This window comes from Hypanus sabinus, chromosome 12 (genome assembly GCF_030144855.1).
Source record: "Hypanus sabinus isolate sHypSab1 chromosome 12, sHypSab1.hap1, whole genome shotgun sequence".
In the NCBI taxonomy this organism is placed as follows: Eukaryota; Metazoa; Chordata; class Chondrichthyes; order Myliobatiformes; family Dasyatidae; genus Hypanus; species Hypanus sabinus.
The window spans coordinates 54444260-54462531 of NC_082717.1; the positions used below are offsets into that span (position 1 = coordinate 54444260).

At 42.3% G+C, this 18272-nt stretch overlaps 1 protein-coding gene across 1 annotated transcript in view; it reads right to left on the bottom strand.

The window, feature by feature from the left end:
* Positions 1-2091: 2091 nt before the first annotated feature.
* The window catches only part of LOC132402889 (ribosomal protein S6 kinase alpha-5-like), a 67231-nt gene continuing 51050 nt past the window's right edge, over positions 2092-18272 (bottom strand). Inside the window, exon 18 of the mRNA XM_059985946.1 lies at positions 2092-10227. Coding sequence (XP_059841929.1) covers positions 9961-10227 — 267 coding nt within the window. The 3' untranslated portion in view covers positions 2092-9960. The remainder of the gene's footprint in view (positions 10228-18272) is intronic.

The window sequence follows — 18272 nt, forward strand, 5'->3', positions numbered from 1 at the left end:
ATAATTGTTGCTTTCATTGGGGCATGGCCTTTCAAATGCTCCATTATTCTCACTTTATCCATTTTCCTTTAAAATTGTTCCAATTGTTGACTGACTGTTGCCTAATGCTTTTCCAATGACCAATGGCGTTTCACTTCTTTCCAAATGCTTTATTATTTCCATTTTATTTTCAATCGCGATTGCTTCCTGTCCATGGAACAGAAACACTGTGGGTGGTGGGTCCCGAGCTCCGCCAGCTCCCGAGGTTCACTGGGTCTTAAGCACCACCGCAGTGAATTCCCCGGGTCCTAAGGACCACCGCATTGACACAGGCTAAATGGGACAAGCGGGGGCAGTGCTGGGTTTGGGTATTTGATCCTCCACAATATTCCAAGTGGGAATTTAAACTGGAGGTGGTAGTGCTTTTTTTATGAGGTTGAGTTGTGAGCTCGACATCAACCCGGTGGTACGGAGTCACTGGATCGACATCAACCCGGCACAGGAGCGGTCTATCACTGGATCGAACTCAGAAACCTCCGTTCTCCAGCCCTGCGCTGATCTCACTGTGCTACCAGCTGACCGGAACGGGGGGGGGTTGGGGTTGGTGAATCTTACTAAGAAAAATTTAAGCCAAATACAAAGTTAAACACTCAACACAGCGTCAATGGCAACGACTTAAAATGGTGAAGGGTGTCACGATCTGACTTAAAATGGCGGACGGTGTTCTCCTTCCTCGGTTTGTAAGTACAAGTTGTCCATAAGTCAGATGTTCGTAACTCGGGGACTACCTGTATTTCAAGAAAACATTATTTTAAAATATTTTACAATACTATGAAACAGAAGGATGAGGTAAGGGAGGTCCTTAATGAATACCTTTCAGGATTTACCAGGGAGAGGGACCTTGATTAATGTGAGACCAGCCTAGAACAGCCTAATGTGTTGGAACATGTTGAGGTTAAGAAAGAGACAGTGTGGAAACTTTTGAACAAACATTAGGGTAATTAGGTCCCCAGAGCCAGACAGGATATACCCCATGTTACTGCAGGAAGTGAGGGAAGAAATTGCTGAGTTGTTGGCACTGATCTTTCAGTTCTCACTGACCACAGGAGTAGAACCAGAAGTTGGAAGATGACAGATGTTATTCCTTTGTTCAAGAGCAGTAATAAAGATAATCCTGGGAATTACACACCAGTGAGTCTTACATCAACGGTGGGCAAACTATTGGAAAGGATTCTTAGAGACAGGATTTGGAGAAGCACAGTCTGATTAGGGATAGTCAGCATCACTGCGAGGGACAGGGCATGCCTCCCAAGCCTGAGTGACTTTTTAAGAAAGAGACAAAACAAATTGATGGAGACAGTGCTGTGTATGTGGTTTATATGGATTTTAGTAAGGACTTTGAAGTTTCCATGATTGGTTCATTCAGAAAGTCAAGAGGGATTGCAACCAGGGAAACTTAGCTGTGTGGATTCAGAACTGGCTTGCCCCGAGAAGGCAGAGGGTGATAGTAGATGGAGTGTATTCTTCCTGGAGGTCGGTGACTCCTTGTATTCTGCTGAAATCTGTTCTTTGTGATTTTCATAGATGAGGAAGTGTAAAGGTGAGTTCGTAATTAGCAGATGACACGACGATTGCTGGTGGTAGAAGGTTGTCATAGGTTACAATAGGCCATTAACAGGACACAGAACTTGGCTGAGAAGTGGCAGATGGAGTTCAATCTGGAAAAGTGTGAAGTAATTTACTTTGGAAGGTTCAACTTGATGGCGGAGTACAAAGTTACTGGCAGGATTCTTAACAGTGTGAGGGAATAGAGGGATCTTGGTGTTCAGAATCAGGTTTAATATCACTGCATTTGTCATGAAATTTTTTGTTTTGGGGCAGCAGTGAATTAAAAAATAATAAAAATAGAAATTACAAAAAGTATGTATATAAAAAAGTTAATTAGTTAAGTACTGCAAAAAGAGAGGGAAAAATACTAGGGTAATGTTCATGGATTCATTGCCCATTCTGAAATCTGATGGCAAAGGGAAAGAAGCTGTTCCTGAGAAGTTGAGTACGTGTCTTCAGGCTCCTGTACCTCCTTCTTGATGGTAGCAATGAGAAGTGGGCTTATCCTGGGTGAGTGGGGGGGGGGGGTCCTTTATGATCAATGAAGCCTTTTGAGGCATTGTCTTTTGAAGATCTGGATATTGGAGAGCTAGTGCCCATGATGAATCTGGCAGAGTTTTCAACTTTCTGCAGCTTTTTCTGATCTGTGCCATCGCTCCTCCATACTAAATGGTGATGCAACCAGTTAGAATGCTCTCCACAGTACATCATGGAAATTTGTGAGAGTCTTTGATGACATACCAATTCTCAAATTCCTAATGAAGTATAGCAACTGTCATGCCTTCTTTGTAATCAATATGTTAGACCCAGGATAGATCCTCAGAGTTGTTGACACCCAGGGACTTGAAACTAGTCTCCCTTTCCCTTCTGATGCCTTGATGAGGACTGGTGTGTATTCCCTTGACTTCCACTTCCTGAAGTAAAAAAATCAGTTCCTTGGTCTTACACATTGAGTGCAACATTATTGCTGTGATACCACTCAACCTTGTACACCTCCTCATCACCATCTGAAATTCTACCAACAGTAGGTGTATTGTCAGCAAATTTATAGACGGCATTTTAGCTATGTCTAGTCACACAACCATGGGTGTAGAGAGAGAAGAGCAGTGGGCTAAGAATGCATCCTTGAGATGTGGCAGTGTTGATTGGCAGTGAGGAGGAGTTGTTATTTCTGATCCGCACAGACTCTGGTTTCCTGGTGAATAAGTCAAGAATGCAGTTCAGAGGGAGGTGCAGTGGCTCGGGTTTTGGAGCTTGCTGATTAGGACTGAGGGTCTGGTTATGTTGAACGCAGAACTGTAACCAATAAACAGCAACCCAATCTTGGTTTTGCTATTGCCCAGGTGATCCAAGACCAAGTGGAGAACCAGTGAGATTGTGTCCACTGCAGACCTATTGTGTCAATAGGCAAATTGAAGTGGGTCCAAGTCCTTGCTTAGGTAGGAGTTGCTTCTAGCCATGACCAACCTCCCAAAGATCTTCATCATAGTATATGTGATTGCCACACGTCTTTCAGACAGCTCACCCTGCTCTTCTTGGGCACTGGTAGGATTGTCATCCTTTGGAAACAGGTGGGATACTCCGACTGCCACAGTGAGAGATTAAAGATATCCTTGACTGCTTCTGCCAGTTGATTGGCACAGGTGTTTGGATGTACACCATCAGGGCAAGGGTTTACTCTCTTGAAAAATGTTCTGACATCCAAGTAGAGATCACAGGGTTACCAGATGCTGTAGGGCTTCATACAGGTGTAGTTTTATTCTCCACATTCTCAGGTCCCTCAAAGTTTTTGCACGAGTTGATAGGGTGATTAAGAAGGTGTATGTTGTGTTGTACTTTGGTAATTGAGGGATTGAGTTCAAGAGCTGCTAAGTATCTATAAAACTCTGGCTACACAACACATGGTTCTGGCTGCCTCATTATAGGAAAAATGTGAAAACTTTAGTGGAGATGTACCAGGACGTTGCCTGGATTAGAGAACATGTCTTATGAGGAAAGTTTGAATGAACTGGGGCTTTTATTTTTAGAGCAAAGGAGGATAAGAGGATAGAGCTGCATAAGATGATAAGAGGCATTGATAGAGTGGGTGCCTGGCACCTGTTACTCAGGGTGGCAAAGGCTAATGTGAGAGGATGTACTTTTATGGTGATGGGAGGGAAGTATAGGATAGATGTCAGTGGTTGTTTTTCACTTACACAGAGAGTAGCAAGCACATCAAACACACGGCTGGGGTGGGGAAGTGGAGGGTAATAGAAGCAGATAAATTTGGGACATTTAAGAGACTCCTGCTTAATGAAAAGTGGAGGTCTATATGGAAGGGAAAGGTCTGATTGATCTTGAGGTGGATTAAAATGTTGGCAGACAAGGGGCCTGTACTATACCATGTTCCAAAAGTAAATTAGTAAAATAATTGTAAAAGTGAGAAATTATTTCATTATTGCATTCACTGCTTCCTCTATGTTATCCCTGAATGTGAAGTCCAATGCAAGTGTACAGATGCACTGGAACTGATAATCCACAGTAGTCAACCAAATGTCCATTCATTTTGTGGAATTTTGGATAGATTTCTGTCTGGAAGGAAGTTCATTAAAATTGAGTTCATTTCTGATAAAAAGCCCAACCCAACAGAGGCTACTAGGCAGTGATAATGAAAAAAGTTTCAAGAGAATATTCCTGTTTTTATTTCTTATGGTCTAAAGACAAGTTGCTCAATGCCCTGAATTAGGTTTGGATGCAGCCTGAATGGCAGAGGAACACCTGAGAAATTTGACTGGCACTAAGTCCAAAATATTTCCTGTACATCAGCTATGGTATCTCTTCCAGAATATATCTTTCATGCCATGCTGCCAGTCTTTGCATCTGCTGTGAATTAGAAAGGTACAATAAAATGAACAAGGCAAGGAATCAGAGCACCTGACATGGTCTTTCAGATTCCCATCCCAGTGTGCTACTTAACTGAGCCTGAGCAAGCCTCAGGCTCTTGCATCCAGTTTCACACCAAGAATCAGGGCCATGGTACTACTTCAATTCCAATTCCAACAAAAAAAAGATAATAAATCTTTTTGAATAGTGAAAGTTCCTATGCAATGGTGAAATATATCTTCTCCATAATTTGAAATATGGGCACTGTAAACTTTACAAGGGATCCAAATAAATTTTATTTAAACCTGATATCCACATCTGTGACAAGAGTATATAAACTGTTGCACCTGAATTTTCTACACAGATCTTGACATTCTGCAAATTATTTGTGTCCAGGTACTTCAAACTTACAAGTGCATCTTGTTCCCAGAAATTTACAGCAATACATTTGCACCTATTGAACAATAAAAAGGAAAATACCAAATACTTAGCTGGGATGGGCTAGGGTGACCTGACAAACACAGAGATCTGAACTGCATATGGAAATCCATACAACCTATCTTGGAGTGCCTGAATACTTGCAGCTCCCCCCAGATCCAGGAACATTAGCTAGCTCAACTTAGTGCATAATCATCTCGAATTTCAGCAAGTTCTAAACTGTATATAAATATTGATGTGGAAATTAAGTGTCATAAAAATCTGTAATACGAATAAAATACAGCATGTAAATGATGTTCTTAAAATACTTTATTGCAAAACACACAAGCAGCATTTTCATTGTGTAAAGGAATCCGTAGCTTCAAATACCCGTGTTTCCTGCACATAGCAGAACATACAACTAAATTAATTTATAAATCAGTTTCTGCTAGGTGAAGAGAAATTAAACGCTTTGAATATCAAAATCTATTATAAATATAATCAGAGAAATACCATTGGAAAGATGGCATCATATTTGTTTACTCAAAGCAACAATATAATTAACAGTAACAAGCACATGGAATATAAACTTGTAATTAACAGTGAAGACTTCTTTTCCTAGACCAGCTAGATTTATTTATGGGGATAATCCCAAATTACATTTAACAATCAACAAAAATATTGATGTAAATAGTTGCCTCATTTCTGATGTCTTATATAAAAAAACCGACAACGTTCACATAATGTACACATTCAAGGTAATGGAAACAGTTCCCACTCTAATCCAAGAAAATATTTATTACACAATGAAGTTTTAATCTGTATTTGAAATACAATATATAACAGCTCATATTAAAAATACCCTATTGCTTTATTTTGATATTTTATACTGAAAACCTGCTTGCCTCGTATATATCAAAAACAACTATTTACACAATTAAACGTTTGTGTCATGCGTATGCCTGCAGCATTAGCTCTTTCAACACAACATTGTTATACAGTGCCTTTAACATAATGAAAGATCCCTAAGTGTTGTACATGAATATTATCAAACAATAAATGAAGCTCAGCCACATTAGGAAATTGTACATATTGGAACTGATGACCAAATTTCAATGAAATTATTAAGGCTTCTTGTGGGAGAAAAGTTGAAAGATGGAAAGAAGCAGAGGTTTAGGAAGGCAAATAAAAAGCTGAAGCCAATTCAAGTTGAAGACATGACTGCTAAGGGTGGAACTAATATATTCAGGAATAATCAAGAATTACATGAGGGCAAATGTCTTGGAATGGTTTAGAAATGTATGTTGCAGTGTTAACAGGAGACTTTAAAGCTAGAATTAGAATTCTGAAATTAATCTGTTGACTGTCCATGAACTAGTGGAAGTTGACAAGCACAGGGATGATGATGGGCTTAGTGTGAGCTAGGACACCAGCAGCTAAAATAATCAAAAGTAATAATGGCATCTGTGAAGATTTAGGCAGTGAGGATTTAGTTGAACTGAGGAAGGGTCCAAGTTAGATGATGTGATGAAGGAGGTTGTTTTAGTGATCAAGCAGATCTGTGATCTTTATGGGTAAAGTGTATGGAAATGGGAAGAGAGAGTTTGCAAATGACTCTCTAGCTATAGTCAAATAGACAAGGTAGAAAACCCACTTGAGGAATCCACCCTGTTACATAATGATGCGATGATGACTAGGAAGGTAGTATGGTCAAGCTACATACAGATGCAGAGATAGTATACTATAGCCAAGTTAACATAAGATGTCATGGCTGTGACAGTGCAAAACCTGACTTGAAAGATTCGGCTGTGAAATACTGGGAAAGTGAAATACAGATTTCAGTGATGACAGTATATCTTAGGACTAAAGGGGAAAAAAGGTAAGTGAGGTTTGGGAGGTAATTTGCAATGATAAAAGGGTGAAAGGTCAGACTTACGGAGGAGAGAGAGAAGGATGGCAGTTTTTGGGTAGAGACTGAAAGTACTTGAGAAGAGAACTATGAAGAACCTCAGCTAATGAATGCTTAGTGGAAAAAGGTTCAAGGGTTCTGTGGACGAGGCGAGATCAGAGAGCCCATGCTCAGATATGGAAGAAAAACATGAGAAAAGGAAGCTTAAAATAATTTTTCCCTATTGAATGGAGGCAACTGATCAAAAGGTGTCAATGTTTGTGACCAAAAATGTCCAATGCTGTGGAAGGTGAGATAAAAGACATAAAGGAGAGGAGCCAAAGATGGATTACAGAGGAAAGATATAGCCGGGGTCAAAGGTTACATAAAGAAGTGTGGCATTACACTTTGAGAAAGGAAACAGATGTAACTGGGTAAAATATTCACTCATAAACTACTAATCAAATAAATGTAAATGAATCAAAAATAGTACAACATGACACTGGAAAATGAAAAGCTGAGGAACAACATTTTTTGCATGTAACTACAATCTTTGAATCAAGTACCATTGTATGCAGAACAATGGTAACACTGAAACAAAGATTAATAAGTTTCTTCATCAGCTACATAGTTGCCTGAAACTTGACATGAAAAGTCTTGAAAATACAATTTATATTCTAAGGATGCTAAAATGTTCAAACACAGAAAATCTGTCAACTTTTTCATAACGTCATCCACCTTCTGTTGCAAATTTACGCAGTATGTTTTGCTCAAAGTTCTGGTCATTTTTCAGCTTTCTTACTCTGCCTCAAAACAGCTACATTCCCTTGGGCTCAAGAGCATGATTCCAATTTCTGGCTTTTAGGAGGCCATATAAAGCAACCCACCTCACACCACTTTTCATGAATGCTTCCATCTGAAGTGCCTTAAATTTATTTAGTTTTATATATTCACGGCATTTTTTAGGTTAATGTCAATTGTGCAAGCAGCATCAAGTCAAATTACCAGCATTATTACTTTACCAAAAAATATTCACAGCTTAGGCTGTCCATATTATTCCATAGATCTTTCCAAAATAGTTGCATTCTCAGCCAGTGCCCAGCTCTCACTCCCCATCACCATCGACCTGTATCCTATTTTCCTAAATCCAAAATAACTGACTCAACACACACGTTTTTCTCATGTTTCAGCTGCAGATCGAATCTGTGTTTTCTGATATCCTAAACAATTAGGAAATAAGAAAAAACTGGCCACACAACCTTCCAGCTTGATTTATCATTCAATAATGTCCTGGTTGAATTCTTGAGCTCTCCTATTAGATTGCAATTGACGGATATATTTCTTGATCATGGTATACTTTTCTGTGATGTATTTCTCTATGAGGGGTCTGTAATGTTGTTAACATGTCTGGGTTTTCAACCCTCTCCTCAGTATTTCTCAGCAGCCACCTGTTAAATTAACTTTCCCACTCTCTTTCATAATCTCACAGCGTCACCAGGAAAATTCCTATTTAATGACTATTTCTTTCTCTAGGTCAGATATCAAATTTTCCTTCTCAAGGAAAACTGAAAGATTGACATTGTGTCCATGCAAATGAGGCATCACACAGATACAAGTGTAAAGATCTAGCTTCACAATTGAAACACAATAGACAATCCATCTTTATCACCATTAACCTCTTATTGAGACAAAGAGCAGTTTGTGTTCATTCATATTTGCATGCTTAAAGTTGTTCTTTTTAAAGTGATAAAGTAGCATTATTATCAGTGAAAATGAGATACCATACCAGAAAGTTTTATCATGTTCACAAAACAAATTTGTGAATCAAATCTTCAATAAAGTTCTTAATCCCTTAATAAAAGTAATTCAAAAAGGCTACATACTGTCAACAGATTGCAGCAGTTCATCCCTTCTGATGCAGAATGGTGCAAGCATTGAGAGAGAGGGAGGGATGGGAGGGGCAGAGGGTTATGGAGGAAACTCTACAGTTCAGGATCAAACCTGCAAAGGATGTAATAGTCAGTCAGTCTTGAAAAGGGGAAAAATATTTGAAGCAACACACACAAAATGCTGGAGGAACTCAGCAGGGCAGGCAGCATCTATGGAAATGAATGAACAGTTGATGTTTTGGACCGAGACCCTTCATCAGGACTGGAAAGGAAGTGGGAAGACACCAGAATAAAGTGTGTGTGGGGGGGCAGGGGGGAAGGAAGGAGGATAACTAGAAGGTGATAGGGAGGAAAAGTAAAGGGTTGGAGGGGAAGAAATCCGACAGGAGAGGAGAGTGGACCATAGGAGAAAGGGGAGAGAACACGGGGAGGTCACAGGCAGGACAGAAGAGGAAAGAACCCTAAGATGGGAGCGGAAGAAGAGGAGAGGGGGAGGGAATTTTTTTTACTGGAAGGAGAAAGTGATATTCATCCCACCAGGTTAGAGGTTACCCAGACAAATATAAGGTGTTGCTCCTCCACCCTGAGGGTGGCCACAATGGCATCACAAGAGGAAACCATGGGCTGACACACCAAAATTGGAATGGGAATGGGAATTAAAATGTTTGACCACCAGAAGATTCACTTTCGGCAAATGGAGTGGAGTTGCTCGATGAATTTATCTCCCAATTTACAATGGTTCTCACCAATGTAGTGGAGGCCATATTAGGACACAATAAACAGCCCCAGCAGCTTCACGGGTGATGTGCTGCCTCACCTGGAAGGACTGTCTGGGGCCTTGAATGGAGGCGAGGAAGGAGGTGAAAGGGCAGGTGTAGCACTTGCAGGGTTAAGTGCCAGGGGAGAGATTAGTGGGGAGGGGCAAATGGACAAGGGAATCATGGAGAGAGCAATTCCTGTAGAAAGGGTAAGAGGGGGCATGGTAAAGATATGTTTGGTAATAGGATCCCTCTGGCGATGGCAGAAGTTGCAGAGACTGATGTGTTAGATGCAGAGGCTCATTGGTGGTAGGTCAGGACAAGAGGAACTCTATCACTGTTAAGTCAGCAGAAAGATGGGGTGAGCTCAGGTGTTTGAGAAATGGAGGAGACGTGGATGAGGGCAGCATCAATGGTGCAGGAAGGGAAACCCCTTCTTCCTGGGAACAGATGTGGTGGAGCCAAAGGAACAGAGAAAAGGGAATAGCAATTTTACAGGAGACAGAGTGGGAAGAGGTATGGTCAGTACTGGAGACAGGGTGGACTATTACTGCATTAGCTAGAGAGAAGCATTTTTGAAGCTGCTATTTAATGCTTCAGAAAACTGGAAGAAACACTCTGACTTTTTTGCTGATAAAGGAACTTGAACAATGCACGTAGGAGATGCTCTTCCAAGAGACTGGGATGGTGAAGAAATGGAACTTTCATTAGAACTGCTCCGAGTCTCTGTACTCGCACTGCTTTTCTTCATCTTTCGCCTTTTTGCCAAATGAGCATTTTCAACACTTCGAAGGAAAAAACCTTCCCTCTTGCACTTATTAAAGGCCTAAATAACAAAATCATACAGTTATTAGAGCACATTGTCAATATAACAAGTGTACTAGAAGATAATTTTGAACAGACTGAGTACTTAAAACTGTCTAAAAATGCAGAAAATGTTCTCATGTTTAACACTGATAACATTGTCAACTTCTGGTCAGACGGTAGGTCAAAATAATTCTGCCATTAATGTTTGGTTGAAAACAGGCTCCAATTACAAGTTATTCTAGATACAAACTTCTCCCTAGCTGCATCTCATTTCCAGAATGACATGGTTGTGATCCAACAGACTAACTAAGTACATTTTCTTTCATTGCCAATAAGGCCAGCATTTAAACATCATCCATAATTGCCCCAGGGAAGAGAATTATTAGCCATCTATTTTACCATCTGTTGTTTATTTGGTGAAGGTACACTACAGAGACATTTCAATGATAAAGGAACAATATATTTCTGATTGAAGATAACATGAATCTTAGGCAGTGATGTTCTTATGCATCTGCAGCCTGTATCTCCTTAGTAGCAGAAATTATGAATTTGGAAGTTGCTATCAAGTAGGCTTGTTGTGCAAATACAATACATTTTATGGACAGTATACATGGCAGTCGTGGTTTGGTAGTGTGAAATGAGCATTGAGGATTATGGATAGGGTGCTGACCAAGGAAGTTGATTTTGGGAAGAAGGAGGCAAGTCACTCACCACAGTCTTTTAGCCAGTATTAATGTGGCAGGCCTAATTCAGTTCCTGATCAATGGCAGTGGCAGGATGAAAATGGTGGGAGATTGAATGTCAAGGGCAAGTGATCAGATGTTCTCTTGTTAGCAGTTGTCAATATCTGGCATTGGTGGGGCATAAAAGGTACTTGCTTATTATTAACCAATGTCTGAATGCTATCTAGGTCATGCTGCGAACAGATATAGGCTGATGATTGGCAAATGGAATCAACCTTGTTCAAAAGCAAAGTACTTCAGACAAGATGGAGAGAAGATCACTGATGAAGCAACTAGATGGTTAGGTCCAGATCCCTGCCCTTAGAATCCCTTGGTGATGTCATGACCTGAGATAGTTGACTTCAACATACACAATGTACTTCCTTTGTATGAGGTACAACTCAGCTAATACCGCATCCCTTTGCAATCAGCTTTACTCGGGTCCATTCAAATGTTGTCTAGGAGTCTGTAGTAAAATGGCATACGCTATATTTTATTGAACCTAAATATATTAAACTGAGCTGCGGTAGAGCAAAAGGCATCCTCCAGTCCCTTGTCTAAGTGGCTATAGATCATCAACACATCCAGATAACAGCTATTGCTGGATTGTTCAGAGCCAAAAACACAAGATATTCTGCAGATGCTGGCAATCAAGTTCATTGAATTCTCATTCAACTATACACAAGAATTTAGCCAAACAAAACAGCATTCCCCTGGAGCCAAAGTGCCCTGGAGTACCAACAGTCACACGCACATATACTTATGATAACAGTAAAACATACTGTCACAAAATAATAATATCATAGCCCAAGACCTGAGTGTCATGGCCTGTAGATTGATGGTGCATGGGATAGTTGTCCTGGAGCCACATTGCTGCAAGAACAAATATGCAGCAGTTCCTCATCACATTCTAGTGATGAACACAATCCAGCTTGTCTTCAACCGAGCAAACAATGGAGGACAGCACCACTGGGTGGGGCCAGACTCCAACCCAGCCCATAAGCCCTCTGCACCACACTGCCTTTGGCTTTTCCTCCCCTGGGTGTATGCAGTAGGAGACCCCGTGGCAGGAGGGCCCAGTCTGCACGACAACCAAGGCCACACAGTCCATCCCCGCTCCCCCACTGTGAACTAGTGAACCGGACTTGCAGTACTCGACATTACCTATGTCCAACGGGGTCTTGTGCTCACAAGGGAAATCTCCAAGGCAATCATTTGCACCATTTTTTTGGAGTGCACACCTCCTCCAACACCTTCCTCCTGGGGTTGCTGTAGCAGGCAGCAACAGGGTACCTCAACAAGTCCAGCTCCATCACTGTCAAACGACTGAAATATTGAGCAACATGCAAAAAATTGCTGGAGGAACTCAGCAAGTCAGGCACTGTCTATGAAGGGAAGTAAACAGTCAATGTTTCAGAACAATATGTGGATGAATATGGCACGTAGTCGCACTTTGATATGTGTAGGAAAGATAGCTTTGGAGTTTAATGGAGTGGAAATAAAGTCTCTGGTTAATCCTAACATGTGGATAGCTTTATTACTGCGATACTTATATATATTTCTGTGCAAGTTGCTCATGTCGTCCATCCTTCCCATCATAAACTAACCTAAGTCCTGTGGTGATGAAGCGGCAGATTTGGGTACGGTCACAGATGTAGCTACAAACCTGCACACTGGTGACTCAGGCCATGGGATCATTATCCACTGACATGGAGCAGCAGTTACTCTCGGCAGCCACCTGAGTGGCTGAGCAGTCCCCTCTTCATAGAATCAGGACCTAAACATTGCCTGCTCCATTCCTTCCTTGGCCAATTTACCGTGGCTGGCAGGGCCCCGATCACAGCGATCAAAGCACATCACAGAGAAAATTAAGCACTATTCCTCTCACCCTCCATGCGCAGAAAGTGCACACGATGTTAGACAGAGTCAACGCTGACTGACCACAGACGAGAACTGCTCTAGTAGAGAGAGAGCTAGCCTGATATAATGTCGATATTGCAGCCTTGAGTGAGACCTTGGCTCACAGTAGAGGGTGAATTTTGTGAAAGGGGCATGGGATACACATTCTTTTGGAGTGGAAGAGGAAATTGAGACCAATGTAAGTGCTGGGGTTGGATTTGCAATGAAGACAGAAAGTGCTGGTAAGCTCGTTGGTCCTCCAAAGGGTGTGAATGATTTGTTCACGACCATGAAACTCTCACGTCACACGGCAGGAAGCATGTCACCATTGTCAGTGGTTATGCCTCAATCATGATCAACCCAGATGATGTCAAGGACAAGTTCTATGAGGAACTGCGCTCGGTTATTGCCACTGTTCCCAACGTGGACAAGCTTTTCATCCTTGGTGACTCCATCGCAAGAGTAGACTTTGATGTTACCTGGGATGGGATCAGTGGGAAATACGGTGTTGGCCGCTGCAACAGCAACAGTCTTCTACTACTCCAGGCATATGCCTAACATTAATTGTGGATCACCGACACCATCCTCTGCTTTCCCACCTGTAACAGAACTTCGTGGACATATTCCTGCTCCAAGCACTGGCATCTAGTTCACTATGTCATCGTCAGGGAGAGAGAGAGGCAGAATGTAAGGGAGATAAAATCAATGTGCGGTGCTGAATACTGGACAAACCACTATCTCACTGTTTGTAAAGTGAACATCCATATCCAGCACAAGGGACACCCACAAGGAAAGAAATCCCAAAGATGGCTGAAAGTCTCAAAGCTGAAAAGAAGCAACATAGAGCAGTCTTTTGTTGGCACTCTGGAAGACCACTTAAACTCCACCCTCTGGACAATCAGAATGTGGAAACTGCTTAGTCAACTCTCTGAGAGCTGATCTACAGCACTGCTACAGAGATTCTGGAGCCTGCTACCAGACAGCACAAGGACAGGTTTGATGAAAAATGTGCCGATATCACACAGTGCTGGACCATACAACACAAACTGTGCCTAATGCAGGATTCCTGGTTGAGCAACAAAGCTGGTGAGATCCAGATGTGTGCAGATAGATATTTAAAGAACTTCTATGCTGCACTAAAAAGAGTCTGTGGCTCTATATCAGGATCATCCCCTCTGCTTAGAGCAGATGGGAACACGCTGATCGTGAACACAGAGAATACTCTTCATAGGTGGGCTGAGCACTTTAACAAAGTTCTGAATTGTTTTTCAATTATAAATGATGAAGCCATCAATCATCTGCCTTAAGTATCTGTCAAAGAAGCACTGGTTGTTCCACCGACCTTAGCTGAGACCCAGAAAGAGATACATCAGCAATACATGATGCATTCCTGCTGAAGCCTACAAGGAAGGTGGTGCAATGCCAACAAAAAACCTCCATCAGCTTTTCCAGCTCATGTGGCAGAAGGAGATGATTTCATAGGAAGTTAAAGATGCATCCATCATCCACCTGCAAGGGAAATCAACAGCCCTGCAACAACTAATGTGGGACTATCAACATGGTGTTTGCTGCAAGAGAAATGTCAGGAGCAAAACGCTGACCTGGTTCCTGCTACAAGCCGTTCAACACTTTTAGCCAAGGGTCTGTGGAAAATCATGGCGAAGTACAGATATCCAAGGAATTCATCACTGTGATGCTATGATTCCATTAAGACATGCAAGCAAGAGTTCTGTTCAACCGCAGGAGGCTTCAAGCAAAAATTAAGGTTATGACAGACATTGCTGGAAACTTCCCTTTTGCTGTTGACTCAGCCCTCAGTGCTGGATATGAAATACCAAGAAGAGGATATGAAATACCAAGAACACTGACATAATGTATCAGCCAGTTCCAGGGAAATCATACATGATGTTGAGCCAAACATCACAGTCAAAAGTCAAGACTCAACCTGGTGAATGGGTTCACATATCTTCCAGAACATTGTCATTGATGATAAAGTAAACACTAGGATCACCAAAGCAAGTGTAGCTTTCAGCAGACTTTATACCAACATCTGAATCAGAAGAGGCATAAGTCTACAGACGAAGCTGGGGGGTGTATAGGCCACAGGACTTCCCACTCTGCTTTACGCCTGCAAAACATGGACAGTGTACCAACTGCATGCCAAGAAACTGAACTATTTCTACACAGTCTGCCTCAGAAAGTTCCTCAATGTAAGTGGCAAGACAGAATCCCTGACACTGAGGTACTTACCAAGGTGGGCCTGCCCAATATCTCACTATCCTAATGCAGTCCCATTTATACTGGGCAGGCTACATAGCTTGTATGCATTTCACCAGTTGCCTAAGAAACCGCTTTATGGTGAACTACAGAAAGGGAAGTGTTCCCCGTGAATGCCAAAGGCTAGAAGTATGAGTCAGAAAGGACAATTGCAGTAGAGAGACATAGACTGAACAGGAAAGCCCAAGCCAGCAACCCCCAACCCAATGTGGTTGCCATCTTTTGTCCATACTGCCAGAACTCTTCAAGCATGGATATACCTCTCCTACCACCCTGCGTACTCACGATCCAGTACAGCCCCGACAAATCACGGATGACTACAATGGTTCTTATCATTAACACTGTACAAATGAATGGGAAAACATTTACTACAGAAACATTTTCATTGAAATCCTAAACATTTTCTTTAAAAAGCTTCGCTTTTGACTAAATTATTAAATCTGATGACTATTTTATTTTAATATAATAACACAATTAATTTTAAACACAAGAGATTCTACAGATGCTGGAAATCAGAGTGATACACAGAAAATGCTGGAGGAATTCAGTAGGTCAGGCTGCATCGACAGAGGGGAATATAGAGTCAACGTTTTGAGCTGAGACCCTTCAACAGTCCCGATGAAAGGTGTCAGCTTGAAACCTTGACTCTTTATTTCTCTCCATAGATGCTGCCTGACCTCAAATTCAAGTTCAAGTTTGTCATCTGAATGCACATATATACAACCAAGCAAAACAACATCCCAACAACAACACACTCAAAACGCTGGTGAAACACAGCAGGCCAGGCAGCATCTATAGGAGAAGCACTGTTGACGTTTCGGGCCCAGACCCTTCATCAGGACAGCCCTCCAGAGCACAGTGCACCCACAATACATATATCACACACAGCACACAAAACAAAATATCACTACAAATAAGTTAATAAAATTAATTCAAAATGCATGAAGTGCACAGCACAGGTAAACACTAAACATCTTGCTGTCCTAATGACGAGACCTTGGTGGTGGTAGGGTATTCATTAGTCTCACAGCCTGGAGGAAGAAGCTGTTACCCAGTCTGGCAGCTCTTGTCCTGATACTCTTGTGCCTCCTTACTGATGGTAGTGGGTTAAAGAGATTGTGAGACGGGTGGTATGGATCCTCACTGATGCTTTGGACGCTTCAAATGTAGTTCAAGTTCAGGTTTAATTGTCATTCAGCCATACATGATTACCCAGACATACAACCAAATGAAATAATATTGCTCTGGGGCCAAGGTGCAAAGCACAGTACCAGCAGTCATTCACAGCACAAGGCACACATAGTGAAATACAGTCACACCAAAAACAATACAGTCCAAGTCCCAGAGTCCAGGAACGTTGCAGCAGTCTGCAGTTAATCACAATGCATCTTGTCTTCTGGTGAGCGAACACTGGAGGGCAGCACTGCTCCAGCATGGACGTTGCTCACACTGCCTCTGGCGTTCCAGTGGAGTGCACTGACTCCAATGCCTCTATCCTGCAAACAGGTGACGCAGTGGTTTGAGGCCTGGTCCTTTCTACGACCAAGGCAACACAGCTCCCCTGCTGTCTGCTCCTGCCATTCACCAATAAAACAGTGAATCAAACTTGTAGCATTCCACATAACCAATGTCCAGCATGGTCTTGTGATCATAAGAAAAGTGACTAAGACAATCACTTGCTGTTAGACTGTTCTTGCGTACTGACGTGCCTCTAATTTAGGCAGCAGCATAATCCACACTAAGTCCAGCTCTTTTAGTTTCTCTGCCAATGAGCAACTCACTGCTGGGGCAGACCTGCAGAACTTTAAGTTCTCAATGTCCAGCAGGGTCTTGCAATCATAACAAATAACTTTCACTGGCCCCACAGAAGCTGTTGTCAGAGTATGCCACTATCTCACAACACTCCCAGTAAATTGGGGTTTAGGGAGACACTGGTGAACCTCTCAGCAGTTTTTACTGTCCTCTGCAAGGTCTTGTAATCTGTTGCCTTGCTTCCATGCCACACTATGATATCAGACAGGACATTCTCAATGGTGCTCCTGTTAGAAGGTTGTTAGAATGGGGGCAGGACGCCTTGCACACTTTAGTCTCATCAGAAAGTGTTACATTGCTGTGCCTTCTTGACTAATGAGGTGGTGTTGTGGGTACAAGTTGGTGCGCACCAAGGAACTTGGTTCTTTTCACTCTCTCCGTGCCAGAGCCACTGATATGCAAAGGAGAGTGGTTTACCTGAGCCTTCCTGAAGTCCACAATCATCTCTTGTCTTGTCCATGCTGCGACTCAAGTTGTTGTTCTCACAAACCTCTCTACCTCTTCTCTGTATGCCGACTCATCGTTGTTGCTCATGAGACCAACCACTGTAGTATCATCAGCGAAATGGATTATGCGGTTTGAGCAGAATCTGGCAGTACAGTTGTGATTCGGCAGCGTGAACAGCAGTGGACTGAGCACACAGCCCTGGGGGGTACCAGTGCTCAGTGTGATGGAGCTTGAGATGTTGCTGCCAACTCAGACCGACTAGGGACTTTCCGTCAGGAATTCCATGATCCAGTGACAGAGAGGAGTGTTGAGTTCCATCAAAAATCAATCTACCCACCAGCCTCTGAGGGATGATGGTATTAAATGCTGAGCTGAAGTTGATGAACAACATCCTGGTGTATGAGGCATCATTGTCTAGGTGGGACAGGATGGAGTGGAGAGCTGAGGCTATGGCATCATCAGTGGGCCGGTTTGAGCTTTAGGCCAACTGGAAAGGGCCCACTGTAGCTGAAAGGTGGGATTTTATAAGATCCATTACCAGCTGCTCAAAGCATTTCATGTTTGTTCATGTCAGACCACCAGGCAGTAATTGTTTAGACCAGTTATCATCGCTCTCTTGGGCACTGGAATGATGTTGGCTGCCATGAAGCCAGTAGGGACAGTGGACTGTTGCAAAGAGATATTAAAGATGTCCATTAAGACCTCTGTTAGCTGTGGCGCATAATCCTTCAGCACTTGAGCAGGTACATTGTCTGCCCCCACAGCTTTGCATTGGTTTACCATGTTAGGACCCTCCTCACCTTAGCTGTGGCCAGACAGGGAACCTACTCCTCAGCGGAAGAGGGGGTCTTTCCTCGATGACACAGCATTCATTGCTTTAAATCCTGCATAGAAGGCATTCAGCCTG